Below are 18,230 nucleotides of genomic sequence, written 5' to 3' on the forward strand. Positions count from 1 at the left end.
CGACGTCGACTATATCTTATAAGTCGGATCTCTAAGCGGTAGTAAGGTAAGTCTCCTATATATTTCTCTCTCCTATATACTAGCGATACTAACTATCCGATAGATCGTCGCCGATATAAGCGTCGAATCGAACGTAGACCTACTCTTAGCCGATAAGTAAGATAATACCTCCTAGTAGTTACCTCTATTTAGCTCTAATCTCCCGGCTACTTTTAGTAAACCTATCCTCTTCTATAAGCGGACGTTAATTAAGGAGATCTCCCGGAAGAAATATAAAGTAAACTCGAGTATTAGTAGTAATAGTAGTATTAGATATACTCTAGCCCTAAAAACCTTAGATGTTCTCTAGATAGGCCTTAAGAATCTAGATAAGGAAGAAAGCGATCGTATAAAGGAGTTTATACGAAGCTTAAAGTAGATAAAGTATACTAAGTACTATATCCGTATTTCGAAGAATCCTTACTCTAGTAATAATAGTATATCTCCTTTCCTATATTCCCCTAATAGTACTAACTTAATATAGACTTAGTAAGTATAGATATCGGCRTTACGTTTGTTAAGGACTCTTCTAGAAATATTAAGGGCATTTATAAGCACCTACTCCTTCTAACGGACGCGAAGAACGTCCCTTACCCTCCTATTCCTATTAACTACTACGGCTCTAAGCTATCCTTCTCTAAAGAGGAAACCTCTATTAGCTAGAACTATAAGTATATATAGCCGGTAAATAGTAAGTTATTCTTTAATACTTAGGGTAGCCGTAAGACGTACTTACTAAGTTACTAGATAGAGGACTATAGCGAAATCCCTACTAAGCTACTACCTAATAGGCTATACTAGGTAACGCGTAAGCTAAATAAAGCTACGGGCTAACTCTACTAGTCGTAAATAGGTTTCGGTAGGCTAAGATAGGCTTAGATAGTTCGATAGCGTATAGATCGTAACGGGGTAGGTATATAGCCGTTTAATAGTAGAACGGTTATAGTTCTACGAATACTACTACTATTAGATATAGTATAGCGACATCTCTAGCATCTCGATCTTACTTCGTAACGTAAAAACTTTTTATACGGTTCTATACGAATACGAATTACTAACTCTAGTTTTCCGGCTAGGCCCCGGCTTTCCCTTTATAGGTACAACCCTAACCCTATAAAACGACAGATTTGGCTGGAGATTTCCTTATTTCTTTATAGTCTTTAGATGCTTTATGAGCTTCTTGTCTGCTATACTGTTAATCTAACCTTGCCCTCTCGACCTATCATACGGCACAAGAGACAAGACGCAATCAGCTAAAGTCAACAACAACTTCAGTTGCAAGCGTGGGTCCCAGAACTGCCGCGAACTCTGCGAATAGACCTTTTAATGTCGAGCGGTCCATTTCGTCGCCATCATCCCATACTGTGATGTTCTGTAGCATGAGTCAGAAAATATCGCGTGAATCCGCTGCAAGAAAGTCATCGACTTACCGTCGCGAGATGCACTTTGCCCTGACCAGGATGAATCTTCATCGCATCAAGATCAATCTCCTCTTTGATACCTTCAAGAGACATGACACCAGGCATTCCCAATTGCAGCAGTGAAAGTCCGGATTCCATCGCGTCATGCGGCAGAGGGTGTAGAATCTCGTCAACATCATCACCACCACCGCCTCCCTCCTCCTTCAGCGCCTTCCTCTTCCGTTCCTCCGACATACTAGCAAACTTCCTCCTCTCCATCAACCCCTTCACCTCCTCATCTAGAGGATTCCACTCCAAACTGACATTGTCAAGAACTTCCTGCGGTTTAAAATCTCCTTTATACCGCATCTTCTTACAACTGTGAATGTAATACCCCATGTAATAGTACTCATACCCGCCCTCGATCGCCAGTCCAGCTTCTCTGCATGCAGAAAGCTTGCCAAAAGACCATTTCTCGAAATCGGAGTGGTAGATGAAGTAGACGCCACTGACGGCATGAGGAAGAAGATCTAGGACTGCCATGGCGATCAATCGGCCATCTAGGCGGTAGCATTGGTGGAAGCTTCCGAGTTGTTTGCCATTGGGTTCAGTTCGACTCTTTATGGCTGAGGAGCAGAGGAAGCGTTTGAATCCGGGACGAGAAATCTCGCTTTCTGATTCGTGGTGCACGGTGCGTTGGTAGTTGGAGAAGAGGGCGAACTTTTCTTCTGTGAAGGTGTCCGGTTCGAGGGTTATTTCAAAACGATGGTCTGGAATGAGGCCTGGGCGGAGATTGGGGATTTCGCTTTCGTGGATTGTGGATAGGAGGTCGAATTCGGTGTTGAGGCGTTTCTTTTCTCTGTGCTTGAGGGTTAGATTGCGGTGGGACGGAGGGTGAGAGATATGGCATGCTCTTTTGTTTTGGGGAATTTTATGCTGGCTTCTTTGATGTACTTCTCCCCGAGCACATATCGATTCCAACGATACAAGGCCTGGCGTTGATCGCGTGTGGGCTTGAATTGTGATGCTGCGAGGCGGATTGTATAGTGCGGACAGCAGGATCTAGAGGCGTCTGGGAGATAGAGCAGGCTTCCTGATCTTCTCCATCCTCGATCCATGAGAGTTTGGTAATGCTCTGGGCTGAGAACCTTGGATCGTGCATAATAGCTTGCACCTACAGAGTGTCAGTCCGCCACTTCTCCTGGCAATTGCCGGACGGATGTGAGACGGATTGTGAATAAAAGTCATGATGATGCAGAAAGAACATTTAGGTGGGACAATGAACGCCGACGATACGACACTGGGAAGTAGAATGCACACCAAGGAAACGCACGGGATCGAGGAGTTCGYTKACTTGAATCTTCGGCTTTGCAATAGCCACAATCGCCGCACTGATAGCCTAAAGCGGGAGAAAGAACACTTAGCCTGGGTATGAGGATGAGATGGTATAGAAATGCGATGTGATGTGACGCTATGCGGCGGCCTGACGTCGACACATGGTACATCACCTTGTGTGTCGTGTGCTCGATGAAACCAGCAGAGGTGGGTGAGGTGCAAGCGTTGCAAGGCCCACGAAGCTCACACCGAGCACGCGGTCAATGCCAGGCCAACGATTGGTTTAGGCTCGCTTACCGATGGGACTTAGGAGCGACAGAGCTGGGCCTGATGAGCTTCTGTTCTGCATGACGGCGAGCTGGGGCCGAAGCTAGAGACAGTGGAGTGGCTTGGATGTCGTGGCGTGGGAAATGCGTCGAGGGATTGAAAAATGAATTGAATGGAATGGGATGGGAGAGTTCTGGAAGCGGTCGACGAGCAATTGGTAGCGCCCACGTCTTGTCCGGTCCTCGCGGGAGATGGGGCGGTAGATGCTGTCCCACGTGTCTGTAGGTATGTGTGAAGAAGTTGTTGCCGGGAAGAAACGAATGCAGATCATGGCAGAGAGCAGGAGCACCCCACTCCACAACCAGCACCTTCCCAACTTCCACCATGTTCTTCCTACCTAGTCACGGCCATCCCGCGGCATGATGATCCAAATTTTCATCATTACCTACAAGCCCATACGCAGGCGCTTCACTCGGAAAGCAACCTTGGAAGGAAAGGAAAGCAAAGCGGTGCAAACTTTCCAGGGGTGGMCTCTCACCCATGGTCCTTGGATGCGGCCCAGGCCAAAAAAAGGGTAATCAAATATTGAATGGGCCTTTAGCGAGGTACAGTAGGGTGTTATTCTAGGTAGCTCACGGAAATAGAGACGGGAGAAATACCTTACCCTCCCTAGCGTCTGCCGTCCACCAACCTCGATCTTCTACCCACACATCTACCCTCACAATGTCAACCGCAACGCAAGGCCTCCTGCGCCTCTCCAGGTCAGACACTCGTCCGCAACCCCGGCGCAAGCTGGTCTGAGGACGAAGAATCCCAACTCGTCTCCAAGCTTCTCGTGAACTTGGACCGTCCCATCACCGCAGTCGCTTGCTCACGGCAACTCCTGGTGGAATCTTTTGAGGACAGTGACACCCGTTTTGATCCGTTGCGACAACCTTATAAGCCTCCCTCCTCACCCCTCTGCAAAAAAGATTCGTCATTGCGACTGAACATTATACACAAATCACCCCCAAACTACTCTACACTCCTTCCTTGGTATACTCCAACATCCGACACATTCCGGCCCGTCATGGCGCAGCAACAAACGAGCGAGAGATCTATGCACGCACGAGTGGGAAGAGACAAACAGAGGTATGTCGCTGATTCCTCACCCTTGACCCTTGATATCCCATCACCCCGCTGATCACGTGCTCCCTTAGATATGGTCTTTCCGGCGAGCGCCTAGTAGCAGGCGTGGTGCCGCTTTCCTCCGACCGCACCAAAGTCCTCATGATCCAATCTTCCAGTCGCAAAGGCTGGGTCCTCCCCAAAGGCGGTTGGGAAACCGACGAAAAGACACAACAAGATGCCGCTTGCCGTGAGGCCTGGGAGGAAGCCGGCATCGAATGCAAAATCGAGCGAGATCTCGGTACGATTGAGGAGAAGCGTACTGAGGCTGCAATCAAGAAGGATGGGACCAGAGCTCCGAGGGCTTCGTATAGATTTTATGAAGTCAAGGTGAAGCAGGAGCTGGATCATTGGCCGGAACAGCACAAGCGGGATCGATTGTGGATGAGTTTCAAGTCTGCGCAGGAGCAGTTGAAGGATCGGCCGGAGTTGCTTGAGGCGCTGGAGAGGAGCAGTATCATCAAGCGATAGTGAGGGCTGGCTTGGCCTTGGGGAGTTGAGATGTAACTATCTCCTTTCCTACCATGCAAAAGTTGATTGTCAGAGCGAATTCAAATGGTAGCACTCTGGAGATGGGCATAATTAAAGGCTTGTTCTCAAGACCTTTGCAGGTCCGTGGGTCAAAGCTGGGAGTGAACCCACAAGGGAACGGATTTGAATTCATCACGCCTCTCCTGCGCACATGCGCACATTGCTTCTCCGCTCGCTCACCCATCATCGCATTTCAAACTGTTGAACCATTGCCTGCCACTGTTGGGCTTTCCTGTTACGCCGATTAAATCCATCCCAACCGTTCATTCATGCCGTGCTGTCCCGTGATCCCCAAAACTCCAGCATACACAATGCAAAGTGATCATCCCGCGTGTGTGTTCTCGCTACTCGCTTCGTAGCATCGACTCCACAAGCTCGCCCAGAGGTCCGTACCACTCTCCCTTCTTGTTACCCTTCTCATCCGCCAATCCAAACTCCTCAACAAACAGCACGTAATGCTTGAAGCCGGTGTTCAGGTGTGCCTCGAGTCCCAGACCACGCACCACACCGTAGTGGTGGCAGTAGATGTGTGCGTAGATACGGTACAGTCGCTTGAAGATGGTGCGAATGGTTTGTTGGAAATTGGGTGGGAATGCAACTCCTGGGTGGGTGGGGAAGACGGATGCGTTGGAGAGGTGGTTGGAGGTCCAGGAGAGTAGGTGTGAGATGTAGGTCGGTGCCGGGAGGCGTGTCGGCTTGGGAAAGGCGGGAGGATCGTGCCACAGGTACTCGAACTCGTCCGTGGCCTTCATCTCTGGACAAGATGCAGGAGAGCAGAACTCTGTGATGGCGCCGTAGAGGAGGTTGATCTGGTTGTAGAAGTCGACCACTTGGGATGGGATTAGAATGAGACTCGTCCATATGGCTGGCTGGTTCATGCTATACTCACCGTTCACCGCCAACCACTCGTCTCGATCCTCGCCCTCGGGGAGCTGCACCACCTTGCGCAGACTACCACTACCCAGCGTGGCGTCCGCAAACTGCTTCAACTGCCAGCTGTTGGTCCCCTTGGAGCGCTTCTGCGGCTGAAAGGCATTCCGCTGGGTGCGCGCATTGCTGTTGCTGCGCGACAAAAGGTCAGCTTTGGCTGCGATATCCCATAGACCCAAGTCCATCATTGCGCGGCCTCGCTGTATCTCATGCTGTCGCTTCTCATGGCGAGGGGGAATCGGGGGTTGTGCATGTGATGGAGGCGGGTCGGACTGATCAAAGACATTCTGAATATGCCGCTGCAGTGGCGAGTGATAGACGGCCTCTGGGCTCTCGGGGTGTTGTTCGTGGGGGTGGAAATGGGTGTACGACTCGGAGCTGGCGAGCACGTTGGACTGCACGGCGGGCAAGGGCTGTGACGCCTGCGAGTAGGGCTGGGGAGGGGAGGTGTGTACGAACATGGTGTTGATGAACGAGGTCATCGTGTCAAGGTGCTGACAGTATATGGACAGGCAGGCCTGCTAGACTATTCTACATTCCACATGGATGGGTTAGTTGGCGGGGGAAACGGTGAATGGTCGGCACGGAGGGAGATCATACAMTGCACTCCTTGGGCCGTCGATCAGACTCGGTGGATTTGGAGCTTGGGAAGCGAATGTGATGGCGATGGGCTGGTCAAGTGGTGGAGTGTGTTTTGGCGTTGTGTGATGTTGGGTTGCGGTCGGGCAAGTACAAGCAAGCACAATCGATGCTGTTTCAACTCGCCCGACGTTTCGGCCTGCTTCTCAGCCCGGGCGGCAAAGTAAACAAGAAAACAGTTGCATGACGACCGCACGTCATATTCCAACTTCACAAAACATCGACACGGAAGGCCTGTGGGAATGGGCGGAAGATCGTTGGTATCATCTGAGCCACGAGGACAGCATGATTACTCCCCCATCAGCGTTCTTGATGAGAGGCTGATATTCGGGTAAGGGTTAGGGTTGGGGTAGTGGGCATTTGACGGTATACCTCCAACGCACGTCAACATCATGATCTTGATTGACAAAGCAAAGCTTGACTGGGCTTTGAAGATGATTCTCATGCCTTCTAGACGAAACATTTGTTCTCCGCGTAGTTTTGGACGAGTTTAGCTTGGAGTTGACTTTTTAACACACTTTCTGAAGTAACACCTTAACAGATGTACTGATCTGAGTGTTTGCCAACGTGGACAGTCTACCGTCGTCACACGGAAACGAGGAGTGTGCAGAATGCCTACTATCATACATCCATTCCAATCGAAAAAGCAACGAGAAACTCCAAAGGGTATGGCATCTGCCAGGTATCAAGGACAGGCTACGGCACATCTGCATCAGAGCTCCTCTCTAATCCCATCCCTCCGCATCCTTCGATACAGGCATAGTGGCATCAAACCGAGCCCACACAGCCCCCGCTTTCATATCCAGCTCACCACTGTGAAAAATCAGTAAAAATTTCTCCCAACAACTCCCAGATACAGCGGGACTTACTCATACATGTCCTTCACAACCGGTTCAGTCTTCCCATTCTCCTCGTCTGGATTCACGAAAACCATGTTACGTTTCAACCCCAATGACATATGGATCGCTCTCGGCGTTCTTTCAAACTCCGCTTCGGCTTTCTCACCAGAGATCATAGAGACGATGTTGGTTGCCGTAGCTTTGGCTTGGCTTGCTCCGGGTCGAGCGGCTTTGTACAGGCCGGTATCGGCGACATCGCCCACCGCGAAAATGTGTGGATAGGCGTCATCTTGTATCTGAAGGGTGTTCTCGATGCGAATGTATCCGTTGGAGGGGTTGACCAGGCCCTCGGGGTTTGTGGTGGGGAGAGAATTGACGAGCTCGCTGTTGGGCGTTTGGCCAGTAGCCGCGATGACGAAGTTGGTTTCGATGTGCTGGCCATTGGTGAGGGCTACTGTGAATGGACCGCCGTCCTCGGGAAATCCACCCTCGGGGACCTTTGCCCGGGTGTTGAGGATGAGTCTATGAATGTTAGCGTTGTTGCATGTTGCGATTTGAGTTGAGCACTCACTGTATGCCATGATCATCAAAGGACTTCTCAAGAATGGTAGAGAAATTGCGGTGGAACTGATGCATCAATGCGMCTCGCGAGTGGACCAAAGTGACTTCTTTCTCGGGATTGAGCTCCTTCAGATCGAGCGACATTTGAACGCCTACGGCACCTCCGCCGATGATCGTAATGTGTTTTGCCCGTTGAAGTTTCTTCTGGTACGAATTCAAGAATTGTATCGAAGATGGTTTGTCGTTGTACGGCATCATTGATGGAGCCGCCAATCTGGTTCCAGTAGCCAGGACGAGGTAGTCGAAAGGAATCTTGTTTAAACCCTCCCACTTTGTGTCGATTTCAACATTCTGGGCGTCGATGCGGGTCGCGCGAGCTCTGATGGCTTTGTGTTGCATTCCTTTGGTGAAGATGACGGAATATGGGATGAAAGCTTTGTGCTCGTGACCGTTTAGTATGGCGTATCGAGGCTTCAAATCGATGTCAGTGAGTGTGAATGTCATGACTTGTTCGTTACATACAAAGGCAAAGATGTGATTGAAGTGGCTGTGGGGTTCAATCAGGAGAACTCGGTGGGTCGATGGGAGCATTGCCATGAGCTGGCGAACAGTGTTCTCACGACCTGTCAGTCCAATGTAACTTGTCAGTCGACCCATGACTTACGATTCCAACATAAGAGCCGCCAATCACTACAACGTTCTTCAGAGCGGTAGCCATTTTGAAAAGCCGAGACGCGAAAGTTTATAGGAGAAAAGATCAGAAGCCTTGGGAGCATGTGAAAGATTGATAACGCGAGGAGAGGATACTTATCTGATCGAGGACTTAACGATGATTTGCCGGATTCTTACTCACGCTGACTGCCGACATTACTACAGTACATGCCTACGACGATTCATCATCCGGAGCGTGGTGGGGTGTGGCATCGTTTGAGACGTGTTCCGGCTGCTGTGTCGGAAGACGGGAAAAGTTCATTCCAGATTTGATTACGGAAGACGTGGATGCGGCATCTTTCCGCGGTGTCTCACAGCCGTGAAAAGTTGTCGAAGTCTGTGTCATGGTTGCTTCCGGCTTTGGCATCTGGATATTTGCAGGCATGCCTTCGCTGGAGTTCGTCGGCTCCCGTGTCCAAGTTCGAGCTTTGAATGTGAAGCACAGGATGTTCCCTTTTCGATCGGCTCACTTGGGCAGGARGCCAAGCATGCCAGGGTCTTGCCTTACTTGATGGGGATGTTTTGCATCACTCTTCAAGTCATTCACTCACAGGTGTCGCTCCCTCCCAATGGGGACACAGTGGCAAGAATTAACATGCGGCGTGGAGTTGCAACATGAAAAAGGAGTAATATTGTCTTCATGTGTCCGTCCTGTACACGAGGGGCAACTGTCCTCTACAGCGTCTCGCCACATTGGAGGATCCCAGACCCACAGAGTCCACTCGAGAATCATGGCGCTCATACGATAGCAGGGAATCTTTATTTGCAAAATTGTAGCGAAAGCAGGCCAAGGACGCCTTGTGATGCAAAAAGAGCTGGAATGAATCACCGTCGTGGCAAGCTTTCCAATAAATTCCAAGCACTTGGTGTGAGAACCTTACCAGGAGACTCTCTCGGCAGTTGAGTTGTACGTTCCTTGCCTAGCACGTCCGGTCGTGAGTGGGTCATTGCAATGTCTGGTGATGAGAAGAAAAAGCGGAGCGGAGACGAAGACACGTCTCGCACTTTCCCGCCCCAACATACGACCAATCGGAGTGCTGAGAGCCGACGGGAGTCAGCACTAGCCTGAATAGGGAATTTACTACAGGCTATTCGGCCTGCAGCTTGCCGCATTCGCATGGCATACAAATGCTGCCATCTGCGTGATACTCGAACCTTGAAACCCCATACACCTCACTCGATTGTTCTTGATATTCAAAGTCACGATGTCTATGTCACTGGAAGATGCTGCGGTGGTGCGGGAGGCGAAGCCGGTCCCAAACACACCAGAGAGCGTTTTTGCCCAGCTCCGGATGGATGGCAAGGTTGTGGCGATCACGGGAGGAGCAGATGGTATTGGATTCGCCGTTGCGGAGGCAGTAGCAGAAGCCGGAGCCAATGTCGCACTATGGTACAACTCCAACTCTGCCGCAATCGCAAGAAGCAAAGACCTGGAAGCGAAATTCGGGATCAAGTCCAAGGCATACCAGGTCGAGGTTTCGGACCACAAGGCCGTACAGGAGACTATGTCGAAGGTAGTTGCAGACTTCGGAAAGCTTGATGTGTTTGTTGCGAATGCTGGTATGGCCATCTCCAAGGCCATTACTGAGCAGACTGTGGAGGAGTACAGGAAACAGATGTCCGTTAACCGTAAGTATTGTTCCACGCCCCCCCAGCGTATGATATACCCCGGTTGACATGAAACAGTTGACGGAGTCTTCTACTGTGCTAAATATGCCGGCGAGATCTTCAAGAGCCAAGGGTTTGGCAATCTTATCATCACATCCAGCATTTCCGCACACATAGTCAACGTTCCCGTAGACCAGCCGGTAAGATCATCATTGACAAACCCAACCGTATGATTGGTATACTAACAGCTTCTAGGTCTACAACTCCACAAAAGCGGCTGTGACTCACCTTGGAAAGAGTCTGGCGCGAGAGTGGCGAGAGTTCGCCCGTGTGAATGTCGTTTCACCTGGTTTCTTCGACACAAAGATGGGCGCTTCACCGCGAGTTGTCAACGAAGCATACCGTATGACACCTCTTGGACGCATGGGCCATGTTAAGGAGATCAAGGGGTTGTACTTGTATCTAGCTAGTGATGCTTCGTCGTATCAGACTGGCAGTGATGTTATCATTGATGGAGGATACGTTCTGCCGTAGATTAACAGCAGCAATGTAAATTCCAAATCTGTCTGCTTTACTTCTTCCATGTCATCTATTTCAAACAGGGTGTTGATCTGGTAGTCAAGTTAGGAAGTAACGGAATGAAGAATTTGTATGCTTTAATGGTTTGATTTCCACTTCTAGCCCCGTCAAGTCATCTCGGACGGCCCTGGGTAGGATCTAAAGCGGCACAAGATAGCGTTCGATGTGCGACAAAAGCATGCTTACGCTTCTCTTACAACTGCTCTCCAATCTTAAGCAACATCTCATTCGATGCAGTTAAGATTACTTCAATTGGCTGAACAGAGCCTTAAAAGTCATTGAATGTAAAGTGAGGCGGAAACAATATTGAGTTGGTGGGAACGACGGCGACTTGACCATYTCAACGTCATCTCTTCGTCTTTAACAACTATTGACTGCATTCGAACCCTAGCAGCCTAAAAGACGATTGCTCCCCCATCGATGACAATATCAGCTCCGTTGATGTACGAACCCGCATTACTCGTAAGGAGCACGACAGCTCCAGTCAGCTCACCAGGCTGTCCCAAGCGACCGGTAGGATTTCGATCTGTCCAAGTTGCTCTTGCAGTAGCCAATCCATCACCCTCATTCAAGACGGTATCCATATATCCCGGACTGATGCTGTTGACTCGAATTCCGTGTTGAGCCCACTCTGCGGCAAGACAGTTCTTGAGCGTTACCAAACCCGCTTTGCTTACATTATAAGCAGCTTGAGGTTGAGGAAAGTTTACTCGATGAGCAGATATGGATGCCGTAAAAGTGATGGAGCCGCCGGTGTTCTGTACTTTCATCAATCGAGCAACACTCTGCGCACATAAGAACGAGCCCGTGGTATTCACATCGACGACTCTTCGCCATTCGGCTGCGCTGACATCCATAGAATGTACGCAGCCAACGATTCCACTGAAGCAAAGGAGATGATTCAGGGACCCGAGCCACATGGAGGCTTTTTGAACGGCTGCTTCGACTGCAGCATCGTCTGTAACATCTACCCGATAGGCATCGATGTTTCGCCCGGGAAATCGACTTTGAAGTAGCTTGACAGCTGTCGTGTTCTGCTCCACGCTCATATCAAAGATGACCAGGCCGGAGAGTCCATGTTCAAGTAGTGCGCTGCATGCCTCGAATCCAAGAGTTCCCGCTCCACCAGTAACGATGGCATTTCCTGAGACCGCAAATCTTAGCCGAGCTCGCTCTTCTGGATTCGAGTCGAGTGCTGCTGAGGGTCCTTTTTGGCTTTTGTCGCCTAATACCATGTGAGGTATCTCCCTCGCCGCGAGAGACGCTCGTGCCGTTTCATGTTGAGCTGTGCCATTGCTCTGTCCGTTTGTCGACATGATGATAATCTTGAGAAAACAAAGCTTGATGATGTGATGTGTTCAAAGTGTTCCTTCTTGGGACCGAAACCTCTAAAGATCATGTGCTTTGAAGTATGGAGCCAATGGTCGATCATAACTAAGCATACGGCTTGATCGCGGCCGATTTGTCGGGAGACAGTTGCCCGATGGTGGRGACGGGGGACTTGCTTCGCAGCGAGCATTGCGATGGAGTGACTCGACGCATCGGAGTGGGATAGAAGGCCTAGGAGACTGCGGCTTAGCAAGATCCTCGGCCAATCCAATGGAGAGCGACATGCAAAGAACATCAAGCAGCATCTGCTGTGAACTAAACCATTAGCCTGCTCATGATCGATGATCTCAATGTAGCTGCCTACCAGTAGGGTGGTGGAATATACTCAAGACCTGTGACTTTTGGAGTGGTATCCCATCGTTGATGTGGCGTACTCCCGATTGTCCGTTTTCTTTCCGTGTTTACAGCATTCAGTGTTGCTAAACGCTAAACATCGCGCAAGTGTTGACCAGGAATGACCTCTACGTATAGAGATCCCCCGCCCCGAAATCGTCCATACCATTGAAAAGACTGTGCAGCGACAAATCCGCCGCATTGCCCCATTCAGCCAGGACGAGATTGGGAATCGCTTGATCATAGTCGAGAGGAATACTGCTCGGGTCTGTAGGTGGGTCTTGAGGACCAAGGATGTGCTGCATGCCATTGTTGACCTGAAGACCATTCGATCCATCAGAAACTCCATGCGAACTCATGCCCGCCTGGAGGGTTGCATCAAGCGGAATGATACCACTAGTCTGCCTGACAACGTCTCGAAGACGATGGATGATGCGGTATGCTCGATTTGCTGCAGCGTTCTTTGCCTGGAGAGCTTCGATGCAATTCACAGCCATGGACGCCGTGTTTTCATAGTGTTGCGTGTCCACGTCGTCGAACTGCCGACCAGCACGCCAACGATATACACACTGAGACGTAAAAGAGAGCATCGCCTGTAAGGTGAAGTAGACCGCATACCAGGCCAATCCACTGTGTAAATGGTCTGGATGATGATCACAGAAAGTAGCAATGTCACTGATGGAGGACACAGCGACTTCCTGACACCTTGATCCAACGGCCAGCTTCTCGAACTCATCTGTTCGATGTCTTTGACTTGCCAGGAGTAGCAAGATACGGAGATTCGCCGCTTTCCAGTGGATCGTCTGTCTAGGACCGAGAAACCAGGCCGGGACGTTTGCACTGGTCATGTAAGCTGGCAAAGCTGATTGCCAGTTTTGTATCATGTGCTCCATCACAACGGTCAGATGATCTACATCTGCGCACGAGCCTGCACAGATCACCTCATTGTACACTTTGTTCGCGATCTTGGTCAAACGAGCCAAAGCGGTGATTAGAGAGCATGTTGTTGGACCAGTCACATCGATCAATCTCCCCGAACTGTCAAGCGCCTCTTCCTCAACGTTCTGCGGCATCTGTACGTCGAAATTTGCATCGGACAGCAACGATGGCCTTCCGGTGGTGATATTAAACCAGCTATCGAAGCAGTACAGGACCCAGAAAACGATTCGTCGGCGATGTCTTTTAAAAGGGCTCGCGGGCGAAGTACTGGGTAGCTCTCGATGCAGACCAAGACCCATGGCTAGTCTCAAAGCCAGACCCAAGTAGTTGTATCCTGTATTGGGACGATCCGTCTTCTGCAGGTAGTTGCCAAGGATCAAGAAGGATTGCACACCGTTGATAGAACCCGACTCGAGAACTTCGGGCTTCAGCAATGATCTTGCAGCCTCGTAGTAGAGGGATGGTTGATCATCGGTGCCACTGCCAGAAACCCACTCACCCATAGCCAGGACAGCATAGTACGTAATGTGCCATGAAGAGCTGCGAGGCAACGATTTTCGGGTACTGCATTGATCACGGAATGATTTCTCATGCAAGATCGGATAGCTGGTGTTGTACTTTGCAAAGTACGCCGAAATCAGCTGCTCTTGGATGAAAGCGGTTGAAAGAGAGCTTGAATACAAGTGCGGAAGGCCAGGTGCAGACGAGTTGGACATTGGCGTTTCATGCGGCGCTCGTTCGCTCCGCCGGACGGCGCTGGTGGAGGGGGGAAGAAAAGATGAAACGGACTGTAAGAGTTCGTGACCGGAGCTCGTGCCTGGTGAGCTGGTCAGTGTAGGATGTATAGGGGGAATATGTGAATTGCTATACCTAAATAGCCCGAGCCTGATTTTCGACTGGTGAGCGCTCCCATACCATCTCTTGCATGATCACTATCAGACGACTGCTCTCGCGCCTCGGGATCCGTTGCTTCATTCCACTCGTAGTCTGCGATACCCTCTCCCGGATTGTTCGCCCTCAGCGTTGTTTGTTGGTGTTCGGCCGCACTACTCGAATCTGAAGGCATGGCAGTCTCACGCTGCTGCTGGAGCATCAGTTCTAATTGTCGACATCGTGCTTCAGCCTGGTCAAGATTCTGCCGCGTGAGAGGGGTTCTTTGCGGTGGTTCCTCAAACACGCAGGCCTTTCCGGCTCGTCGGCAAAAACCACAATGGGAACCGTCTTCGCTGAGTGTGCATTTCGTCTTTCTTCTCTGGCACTCATTGCACGCCTTTTCGGCCGTGCCTCTTCTCGCGCTGCGGTCTGCTGGCATGGTCGGCGCCGTGCAGCCCGACGCAACATGGATGCGGGGAAGTTGGATTCGGGTGACTATGAGCGATGGAAGGTCGGCACACCTGGCACGCTTCGGAAGGCAGTGCTCCGGATCGCTTGGCGCACTAGGTCACCCCCTGAAGCCTAACGTCGAAGTGTGCCTCAAATCCGGGCACTCCTCACGGCTTGGCACAGTTGTGAAGGGATCAAGATATTCATTTCTCATTCTGCGAGCCTTTTGAGCTGACTGATAGAAGTTATGCAGCCTGAGGTACTGCTCAGTAACAACGAGCAAGTTCCTCACCTGCTGGACCGTATTGCGAAGCTTCGAAATTCATCTCGCGATGATCAACGAGTCTTGATCGCCGTGGCAGGAGGCCCAGGCTCGGGCAAATCGACTCTATGTACAACGCTGCTTCAACGTGCGCAAGAAGAGGGACTTCATGACATGATCGCCGTACCGATGGTCAGCTACGTTGGTCGACCGCAGAGAGAGACAAGCCCAGCTAATCGATCGAACATAGGACGGCTTCCACTATCCCAAGTCCCATCTTGCAGCTTTGGATGACCCTGCTGAAGCTTTTGCACGTCGAGGTGMACCGTTTACCTTCGATGCTCACGGATTTGTCGAAGCTGTTGCGAAGCTCAAAGCTTCATTCGCAAATGCCCGTGCTGAAGTCTCATTCCCTGGTTTTGATCATGCCCTTCAAGATCCAGTAGAGAACCAAATCGTCGTGGCGGCGACGACCAAAGTCGTTCTTCTTGAAGGTAACTATGTACTTCTCGACGAGAAGCCATGGGACGAAGTTGCGAAGATGGTCGACGATAGGTGAGTTAATATCTAATGCATATGCAAAGGCGGACATTGTTGACCATAGTATTGCTGTCGGCTAGATGGTATATCGAKGTAGCCAGAGAAGTTGCCAAGGCGAGGCTGGTGGAACGACATATGCGTGCAGGAATTGAGACGTGCCCTCTTGCAGCGGCTGCCAGGGCAGAGGAGAACGACTTGCAAAACGCGGACCATATTGCTCGTCGATTGATAACACCAGATATCGTTATTCAAAGCTTCTAGTCTGTTGGATGGTGTGTTTTGCGTCACTTTTGTTCTCTGTAATGAGTACCAGCGCTATTGATATGAAGTTCGTTTCTGCAGTCCGAAGGCGACCAGCCGTGCTAAACTGTGGAGATGAGCCATTGGAGGAKTCCATCGTCTCGAAGGACCAGATCTTTCGCTGATCAAAGGTGGTCGACTGTCAACGGTAGGAAGCCACCAAAGTGTCACGCGAACTCAGGCCGGAGTAATGTCGTGGCGTGATGTCAGCTAAACTCTCTTCGAGACCGGAGTGCTCTTGACCGAGCGGGGCGTCAGGCATGTACCATGTGTTGTGGCTGGAGACTTTCGGACAATGTCGACCGATGAGCCTCTGAGAGATACGCAGTGGAGTCTGAACTCGCTTGCATTCGACACCGTAGCATGGAAACTCTAAGGGGGTTGGGGTCATGCGGAAACCTGTCTTGGGTAAAGCATTGGGGGATAAAGTACCTGGGATCGACCACCATTTCTCCAGGATTTCCCCATATTTCCCCATCGCTACCTCGAACTCTACTCCCACGTGGCAGACACGTTCACGCCCAACCATGAGTGACTTGAAGGATGACATGAAGCATGCAGAGTACAGGGTGGAAGATACTTCCGATATCAATGCGACGGAGACATTGGAGACCAAGTTTGCATGTATGCCTCTCCAGTCCCACGAACCCCTGTAACCAGCTCACATTCAACAGCTTTGGGCCGATGGCAAGCCGCGAGAGTCTTTTGGAAGGCCATGCTCTTCTGTATGATATTGAACTGGGCAGCATTGAACGATGGTGTGAGTATTGGCCCTCTACCTACGAAAACGTCGCATACGCTAAAGATTGCTGCAGTTCCAACAACAAGTACCCGGCAACATCATTCCCCTACCAGCATTCGTCAGACAAATGGCGGACACGGTTGTAGATGGCAAGCCTGCCATCAGCGCTACAACTGTATCCTTTTGGCAGGGTTTTGCGGAAATGTCAAAGATGGTGGGAATGTTTGCTGGGGGATATTTTGCCGACAAGCTCGGGCGCAAGTATGCAGCATGCTTCGTATCGTCCAGACACAGAGCTGATACGTTGACTTCAGGAGAGCAATGATGGTTGCCATTGCAATCCTCCTCGCGGGATCAGTGGCTGAGATTGCCTCCAACGACTGGCAGAGCTGGCTCGGTGCTGCGGTCCTTGTCCGTCTTGGTGTCGGTCTTGCCCAGTCMATTCTGGTCACTTATATTTCAGAATTGGCGCCCTTTCAAATCCGTGGACTCATGATCGGTGCCTATCAACTCATGCTTGCGTTTGGCCAATTGCTATGCGCAGTGGCAGCACAACTGGTCCAGGTCAACAGGCCGAATGAATGGAGACCCCTGATTGCGACCGAATTCATCTTTACTGGTGTACGTTCCAAARGGCATGATCTGGGTGGTATCGTATACTGATGTGGGTGTGTTAGATCCTGATCCTCATGATTTGGGCAGTCCCAGAGTCCCCGATCTACCATGCACGTAATGGAGACGCGGAGCGTGCGAAGCGGTCGATGAAACAACTCTACGGTGGCATTGAGAATTTCGACATCGAGTACGAATACCGCGTGATTGAGCACGGTATTCAGGCTGAGATGGCGCTCATCCTCGCTTCGAAAGAATCTTCATTCTTGGACATTTTCCGTGGTACCAATTGGCGTCGAACCGTGGCTGGAGCCGTGGGTATCTGCACTCAGTGGGCGGCAGGTGCTCCGATCGTATTCAGCTACTCCACGGTAAGTTCGTTTCCTGTGGATCGTGCTGGAGTGTTTCACTAACGGGCATGATGTAGTACTTTTTCGAGGTTGCCGGGATGAAAGATCCCTTCATCGTTAGCATATTGACATTCGTTCTGCTGATTATTTCAATCTCCTGTTCATTGGTCGCCTGCGAGTACATCGGCCGACGTCCTCTCCTGATCGGCGGCTGTGCTCTTATGTGCATCTTCAATATTGGATTGGCTACTTCCGGAATCTTCAAGACCAGTGGTGCAGATAAAGCCGCCCTCGCGTGCTTGCTCATATGGGTCTTATGCTACGGCGCTTCAGCCGGTCCGATCGGATTCGTCGCTGCTGGAGAGACCTCGACTCCTCGTCTGCGGGCTCAAACCACCTCCTTTAACTTGGGTTGCTATGGTGCCGGCTTGTAAGCGTATTCTATGACATTTCTGAGATACTGAACTAATCATCTCTTCCAGCGTTGTGTTCCAGTGGACAATCTCCTACATGATCAGTCCAGATGMTGCAAATCTGGGTGTCAAAGCTGTCTATGTTTGGGCTGGCCTGCTAGTACCCACAACAGCTTTGCTCTGGTTCTTCTACCCGGAGGTGAGATTTCTTGCCATAGCAAGCCTTGATGGTACCAATGACTGACATCGATCGCAGACCCAAGGACGGACATACTGGGAGTTGGACGAGCTATACCAACGTAATATCCCAGCGTGGAAGTTCAAGGAAACCAAGACCTTGTCCGAGAGTAGTGGGCAGAAGGCAGTACCACGGCGGAGGAGCGTCGTTTAGTCTGTATTTGTTTGACTGATGGCTGGGAAC

At 50.6% G+C, this 18,230-nt stretch overlaps 9 protein-coding genes; 4 read left to right on the forward strand and 5 right to left on the reverse strand.

Moving 5' to 3' along the window:
- Positions 1 to 1,288: 1,288 nt before the first annotated feature.
- RCC_11231 (related to arginine-tRNA-protein transferase) lies at positions 1,289 to 3,123 on the reverse strand (the record flags this gene model as incomplete). XM_023776454.1 has 5 exons in its annotated part: positions 1,289 to 1,411; positions 1,470 to 2,298; positions 2,352 to 2,613; positions 2,773 to 2,838; positions 3,072 to 3,123. The coding sequence occupies 5 exons, from the start codon at positions 3,121 to 3,123 to the stop codon at positions 1,289 to 1,291; spliced, it is 1,332 nt and encodes a 443-aa protein (XP_023632222.1).
- Positions 3,124 to 4,110: 987 nt separating this feature from the next.
- On the forward strand, positions 4,111 to 4,679 carry RCC_11232 (related to diadenosine and diphosphoinositol polyphosphate phosphohydrolase; the record flags this gene model as incomplete). XM_023776455.1 has 2 exons in its annotated part: positions 4,111 to 4,172; positions 4,241 to 4,679. 2 exons carry the CDS (start codon positions 4,111 to 4,113, stop codon positions 4,677 to 4,679), a joined length of 501 nt encoding a protein of 166 aa, XP_023632223.1.
- A 404-nt stretch (positions 4,680 to 5,083) lies between these two features.
- RCC_11234 (probable MOB1 protein) lies at positions 5,084 to 6,151 on the reverse strand (the record flags this gene model as incomplete). XM_023776456.1 has 3 exons in its annotated part: positions 5,084 to 5,568; positions 5,629 to 5,801; positions 6,129 to 6,151. The coding sequence occupies 3 exons, from the start codon at positions 6,149 to 6,151 to the stop codon at positions 5,084 to 5,086; spliced, it is 681 nt and encodes a 226-aa protein (XP_023632224.1).
- Positions 6,152 to 7,033: 882 nt separating this feature from the next.
- Positions 7,034 to 8,426, reverse strand: RCC_11235 (related to monodehydroascorbate/ferredoxin reductase; the record flags this gene model as incomplete). XM_023776457.1 has 5 exons in its annotated part: positions 7,034 to 7,121; positions 7,178 to 7,669; positions 7,719 to 8,179; positions 8,231 to 8,323; positions 8,373 to 8,426. 5 exons carry the CDS (start codon positions 8,424 to 8,426, stop codon positions 7,034 to 7,036), a joined length of 1,188 nt encoding a protein of 395 aa, XP_023632225.1.
- A 1,198-nt stretch (positions 8,427 to 9,624) lies between these two features.
- Positions 9,625 to 10,561, forward strand: RCC_11236 (probable nadp-dependent mannitol dehydrogenase; the record flags this gene model as incomplete). XM_023776458.1 has 3 exons in its annotated part: positions 9,625 to 10,048; positions 10,106 to 10,227; positions 10,283 to 10,561. 3 exons carry the CDS (start codon positions 9,625 to 9,627, stop codon positions 10,559 to 10,561), a joined length of 825 nt encoding a protein of 274 aa, XP_023632226.1.
- A 440-nt stretch (positions 10,562 to 11,001) lies between these two features.
- On the reverse strand, positions 11,002 to 11,922 carry RCC_11237 (probable dehydrogenases with different specificities (related to short-chain alcohol dehydrogenases); the record flags this gene model as incomplete). The annotated part of the gene is made up of 1 exon (XM_023776459.1): positions 11,002 to 11,922. One exon carries the CDS (start codon positions 11,920 to 11,922, stop codon positions 11,002 to 11,004), a length of 921 nt encoding a protein of 306 aa, XP_023632227.1.
- Positions 11,923 to 12,456: 534 nt separating this feature from the next.
- On the reverse strand, positions 12,457 to 14,579 carry RCC_11238 (uncharacterized protein; the record flags this gene model as incomplete). XM_023776460.1 has 2 exons in its annotated part: positions 12,457 to 14,084; positions 14,138 to 14,579. The coding sequence occupies 2 exons, from the start codon at positions 14,577 to 14,579 to the stop codon at positions 12,457 to 12,459; spliced, it is 2,070 nt and encodes a 689-aa protein (XP_023632228.1).
- Positions 14,580 to 15,026: 447 nt separating this feature from the next.
- On the forward strand, positions 15,027 to 15,653 carry RCC_11239 (related to panthothenate kinase/uridine kinase-related protein; the record flags this gene model as incomplete). XM_023776461.1 has 3 exons in its annotated part: positions 15,027 to 15,044; positions 15,103 to 15,407; positions 15,473 to 15,653. 3 exons carry the CDS (start codon positions 15,027 to 15,029, stop codon positions 15,651 to 15,653), a joined length of 504 nt encoding a protein of 167 aa, XP_023632229.1.
- Positions 15,654 to 16,219: 566 nt separating this feature from the next.
- On the forward strand, positions 16,220 to 18,200 carry RCC_11240 (related to maltose permease; the record flags this gene model as incomplete). XM_023776462.1 has 8 exons in its annotated part: positions 16,220 to 16,316; positions 16,367 to 16,452; positions 16,508 to 16,695; positions 16,749 to 17,055; positions 17,112 to 17,417; positions 17,474 to 17,826; positions 17,879 to 18,008; positions 18,066 to 18,200. 8 exons carry the CDS (start codon positions 16,220 to 16,222, stop codon positions 18,198 to 18,200), a joined length of 1,602 nt encoding a protein of 533 aa, XP_023632230.1.
- Between the last annotated feature and the right edge of the window lie 30 nt (positions 18,201 to 18,230).

The sequence above is a fragment of the Ramularia collo-cygni genome, assembly GCF_900074925.1.
Source record: "Ramularia collo-cygni strain URUG2 genome assembly, contig: RCC_scaffold28, whole genome shotgun sequence".
NCBI lineage: Eukaryota > Fungi > Ascomycota > Dothideomycetes > Mycosphaerellales > Mycosphaerellaceae > Ramularia > Ramularia collo-cygni.